Source organism: Symsagittifera roscoffensis, chromosome 7 (genome assembly GCF_963678635.1).
Source record: "Symsagittifera roscoffensis chromosome 7, txSymRosc1.1, whole genome shotgun sequence".
Taxonomy (NCBI): Eukaryota; Metazoa; Xenacoelomorpha; order Acoela; family Convolutidae; genus Symsagittifera; species Symsagittifera roscoffensis.
The window spans coordinates 11,654,713-11,660,226 of NC_087068.1; the positions used below are offsets into that span (position 1 = coordinate 11,654,713).

Below are 5,514 nucleotides of genomic sequence, written 5' to 3' on the forward strand. Positions count from 1 at the left end.
GGGGCTTTGCAATTAGGAGCAAAATCACTATTGCTAAACTGATGAACTATTCCTGTGGATCTTCTTAATTGGTCCCATTATAGACCAAATACACTCTCTTTTCAAAAACTGTGGTTCAATCTGGGCGTGTTGAAATCAAAATGTTTCCATCTTGATCAGCTGTGCTTTGACATTTTACAAAATTTGAAGTTCATTATGATTGTATAAAGTTTGCTTTGATCAAAAATGAAGCAAAAGTAAAATATACTTAGAACTAATCGTTCAACCGTCGATCGCTTTTAAATTGTCAGTTATTAGTTCAAAGCCACCGTCTATAACTCCACTTTTGTGTTGCAGAAGTACAATGCCCAAAGCATGAAGTTCTTGCTCACTGATGAAGGTAGTTCACTTGAAGACAAAAACCAATTCTTTCCCTTTCATTTATCTATTCTTGATGTGTTGCTTGTTTATTTCAAACTTGTTCTGTGATCTGATTTAAACTTATTTAGGGCGATATGGGATCATTGAACTCATGTATAGAGCCTTGCCAGGCTGTCAGCTGCAGGTTCAAAACCAACCTGCAGAATCATCAGGTGCACCTGACTACGACTACACAGCAAAGCACAACAACAACAATAACAACAACAATAACAACAACAACAACCAAAACAAAAACCCAGACTATTTCAATTATCATCCGGTCACCACGACAACTACAGTCCGCAAGTTCTACACCCACGGCCCCATACCAGCGGCGAATCCCGGTAACCAAACAGTGGACACTGCTGGAGTTGTGCCACCGCCTATTGTTCAACCGGCTCCCAAAGTTCAGCCCTCAGTTGTTGCCCCTGCCAAACCGCCGGCTAACCAAAATCCGGTGGTTCCGCCGAATCAAATCCAACCGCCAATTAAAAAGAGAGAAATAGTGAAAAGATCGTTTGATTATACCAGTGTGAACGACATCACGGGAAGCGATTACAATGACGCAATTGAAAATAACGGGGCGATGGACCCGCTGATATATGCCCAGAACAAAGTGCTGGCACTTGAATGCGCATTCCAAAAGGCTGTCAATCCTGCTCCTCCTAGATCCGACAAGCATTCATCTGAAACAGGAAAAGGCTCTTCCGAGACCAACGGCAACAGTCCATGGTCCGCTTTCAGGTCCTCGAAGACCAAAAGCGACGCCAATCAAAACCAGGATGAAAACTTGGTCGTAATTTGCATAATATCGACTCTCGTGAGCTTGACGGCACTTAAGTTGTAATTACGACAAAATGGCACGAAACGGCAAACAAATTTAGATAAATATATTAAATGGAGCTGCCCTAAATCTAATTTGGAAAATTGCGACAATAGTTAATGATAAAAACCGACTAAAAAGATGGAGATAAACTAGCCAAAATGGCAAAATGATGAATCAATCAAAAATCGAAATCAATAAGACAAGTTCGAGAATTGTTTTATTTAACAAGGACAAGGAAAGAATTCAAAAGCAGTTGTGACAGGACTACTGCTGAAACATAGGCATTCACTTAGACGGAAAACGACACGAGTTGATAAGCTTATAATTTGGAACTGATAATTATTTTCAAAGATGTGGCTTAATGAATTGGCAGCATATAGCAGATTTGCGAGCGATTGCGTGAAGTATCGATAAGTAGGAGGTGTAATGAACTTGTTGCGCGCTCAAAATTTATTTGATGCGATAAAAGTTAATTAGTAGCAATATTGCATAAACCATGGTTGTCAGAAATACAAATTATTTGAAAAGTGTTTTTTTTTCAGATTTTTTTGATGTGAGGTTCTATCTATCTTTTTCTGAGGTGAGTAGGAAAAGATTTTGAAAGCAGCGCATAAAGTAGCACGTAGTGCTCTTAACTGTGCCAACATGTTACAATAGTTCAAACTAAACGCAAACTGATAACTACCTAACGACCAAACAGAAAGATGAAAAACCTGAACACGATTAAGTGGGGCTCGATCTGTCTCCTTTGTTGGTTTGGTCAAATGCTTTACCATTTCACTACCAGTTAGTTGCTGGTATAGACTCACTCAATGGAACTCAAGAAAAGATTAGCTGTTTTAACATAAGTTATTGATTTGATAAGATTGACAAAATTGAAAAAAAAAATGAATTTTAAACATACTGAAAAGAATTTTTAATCAAAGAAATAATTGAAATAATTGAGACCACTGGAAATTGCATGTCTTTAATTTTTTAATTTCAAAAAAATGAAATTTCCAGTGCGAAATAACCTGAATATATGTTGAATTAATTTTAAAAAACAAGAAGTTTTTTTTTCTTTCGGATTGACGTTCGAAATTGCTCACTCATTTAAAGAGTGCACAACAGATACACTGGATCAACAACCTTTATGAGCAGAGAGAAAAAATGTTTTAAATAATTCACTGTCTCAAAATATGCAAGCTGAGCAAATTGAAAATGCGCCAAACTTTGTCTTCTATCCAGATTTGAAGAGGGTCATCCGGTGTGTGGAACCAAATTATACACGCCTATCTATGTAAGTAAGTACTTATAAACATTTTTAGATTTAAAAAATTATTCTGATTTGCTTTTTTTTCGATCCCTATTGGAAACAAAATAAGATTTCTCCCAATGACGTGAATAAAAATTAAAATTCTAGCTTGTCTTTTCCGAAATTTGGAAAGCCAGCTCAAACAAAAACCAGAAAAACTATTACTTTGTGAGATCGTCTTGTTCCGTTCGTGTACGTAGAGTTAAAAACTAGAAGTGTCTCGTTGAAAGAGGATTAAACTTTCGCGCTGCGCGCGCTGGCACTTAAGTGTGACGGAAAAAGGCTGACCACTCAGACCTCTAGATAGTGAGCCAACAGTGTTAACCACAATACTAATCGTTTAGGAAAAACTTACGAATAGAAAATATATCAAATCAATTTAAAAAAACTTAAAAGTTGATTAATTTCTTAAGGCAAAATTTCTTTAAAAAAAGTAGATGTTAAAATAAAAACTCTCAATTATGATACTAAATGATAACTAATCTACTCGAACAGCGCTGACTGGTTGAAACAGATGCCAAATCATCAGACTCGAGGCCCATAAATCACGGTTCAATTGTTGTTGGGATTTAAATGTTTGGCTCAGCTGACTTAAATCAGTTAGAGCTGCCATTTATTATTCCTTATCATCGATAACGCTATCAATTCTAAGAACTAAGCAGAATAAAAAATAGTTTAGTAGAAACTTGAAAAAGCTAATATAGTTATCTCAAACAATAATAGTCTTAGAGTTACAATAACACTGGTTTTCGTTAAAAGCATTTTAGCGTTGTACAGAATATTAACGGTTTCTTATAAAATTGCGTCAAATTTAATACAAAAACTTAGATGGGGAATCTCTAATTTTGTTTGATTTTTGATATTATTAACAAAAGGTCTGTTTTCTGACCCGAGAAAACCCATGCGTCTCGTAGTGTTTGCAATAGTGCTATTTGCCAATGATACTACGGGGATGCAACGCAGTAAAAAAATTGCTGTGAGTTTTTCAAAAAACATTAAAAAAAGGAAAAATCGTTCCAAGTAAACTGCTTGGGTGTCAATCTGGGTAAAACTCAAATGATGAAACTAGATAATTTTTTTCAATTGTTTAATTAGTTTTTGGTATTTCTGCTCAAGTTCGAAACAATTGCAAGTATGTTGAGATGCTGAACGACAATAAACGTAATTTCAAACCACATAGTGAACGAAAGCAAAAAGACTTAATATACAGGCATTGCGTGGAAAGCCAAAAATTTTTTCTGTAATCAACAGATGCTTTAATTTTACAAAACTCATGTGAAACGGACAATCCAAATTTACCTAACTGAGATTTTTGACATTACAAAAAGAAAATTGACAACAGTTTTTCTTAAACAAAGACATGAATCAGCCAAAAATCTAAGCAAAGACCATTATCTGAAAGAGTAGTGCAGGACTAATGAGATTCCATTAGCAGTTTTTCCTTGTGTACTCAAAAATATCTGGACGTTTACGAGCTGTTTTTCATTCAACTTCAGCGCACTTGTTAAAAATTAAAAAAAAAATAATCATAACAATAAAAGATAACTCTGTTCCTAAAAAATCTTTTTTCCTCTCCAGGATACTCTACACGATGGATGAGTAGTACTGCTCTTTAAAAATTTCCTTCAAGCGAATAATTTAGCTTTCAATTAAAGTGTGTAACTAGTTACAAAATTCAAAATCAGATTCAAATTCTAACGTTTCAAAACTTACACTCCGAAACCAAACTACGCAAATTTTCCATTCGTGACCGATTTTTCATTTTAATTTTTGACTTGACTAGTTTTTGAATAGAAAAAATTTTTAGGTCAATTGGGAAAATTATTCATTTAGACTTTCTCTCAAAAAAAATTGCAAACTGATGGAGCAAAGTTAGCCTATAATTCATTTTCCAGGGAAAATCAAAGACATCAAAAAACGTGAACAGCAGAGACAATGACTGTTGTTAAAATAAACGTACTCAAAAAAAAAATCCTGGAGAAAATGCTGGTTGGTTTCTCGAAGTTTTATAATGAAAAAACTGGAACTGTGAATAAAAAAAATTGAATCTCAAAAAATCTGTAAATAAACGAAAACACAAAATTATGATCTTCAAAATGTACAAAGACAATTTCTTTGTACAGGATGAATCGTGAAATGTTTACTTGTCATGCATCTTTCAAAAGTTTGCGATATATTGACAGCAAACAAAACCTTATTGACCATACAAGTAATGTTGCAAAAAAAAGAACTTCAAATGAATGCATAAGGTTCAATGGCAGGATTTTTTCAGCCAGAAGACTTTTGCAGTTTTATGTTGCGATTTTTGTTCCCGTGATTTCTCCCAAATTTCCAGTAGTGGTTGCATTTTGTTTATATCTAAAAACAAGAAAAAATTTTGAATTCGGGTGTATTTTTGTTTTTTTTTTCGGTTTTTTTTTGTTTGGCCATAACTTTTCTTAACATTAGTCAAAAAGTCAAATGGTGGACATTTTTAAGCTCATAGCGGGATCTTTACCACTATTGGGAGACTACAATCATGCGCGGGATATCCGTATAGATTGTATTTTACTGCACTTTCAACTTAAGAGTTGGCGCGAAAAAAACGGAAAAATTTGAGAAAAACTAAAGAATATTGAACGACACTAAAAGTTTTCCAAACAAAAGTCCCAGTGTCAAAAAAACCTGGTGTCGAAAGTATTTAAAGCAAGAGCGCAATTTTACTATAGAAGGAGAAGCCATTAAAAAATGCTTTTTGAAAATTTTTTGCCCAGTTATTGAGATAAAAAACTCCAGAAGTTGAATAGAAACTTTTGCAAAAAAAAACAAAAACCAAACTTTTGAACTTTATTTTTGAATTTAGTTTTTGCTTTTTTCTATTCTCCTTTCGACAAAAATTCTTGCCAAATCTGCCTATTATACTGTGAAAGCAAGTTTCGTTTTCTTCGTTAAACATGTAAATTTGCTAATATAAGTCGGGTGTCGAAGAATAAAAATTCGCAATTCAACAAAAAAG

The 5,514-nt window shown here is 34.1% G+C and overlaps 1 protein-coding gene across 1 annotated transcript; it reads left to right on the top strand.

Annotated features, from left to right (window-relative positions):
* The first annotated feature begins 219 nt into the window (after window positions 1–219).
* Window positions 220–1,699, top strand: LOC134851792 (beclin-1-like protein A). Its single transcript, XM_063868023.1, has 2 exons — window positions 220–379; window positions 489–1,699. Exons 1-2 carry the CDS (start codon window positions 355–357, stop codon window positions 1,244–1,246), a joined length of 783 nt encoding a protein of 260 aa, XP_063724093.1. The 5' UTR covers window positions 220–354; the 3' UTR covers window positions 1,247–1,699.
* Window positions 1,700–5,514: the final 3,815 nt, after the last annotated feature.

Bases quoted from the DNA above. Each gene is read 5' to 3' on its own strand.
- LOC134851792 (XM_063868023.1), top strand. From the start codon at position 355: ATGAAGTTCTTGCTCACTGATGAAG. The intron at 380-488 runs GTAGTTCACTTG...AAACTTATTTAG, and splicing joins GTTCTTGCTCACTGATGAAG to GGCGATATGGGATCATTGAA.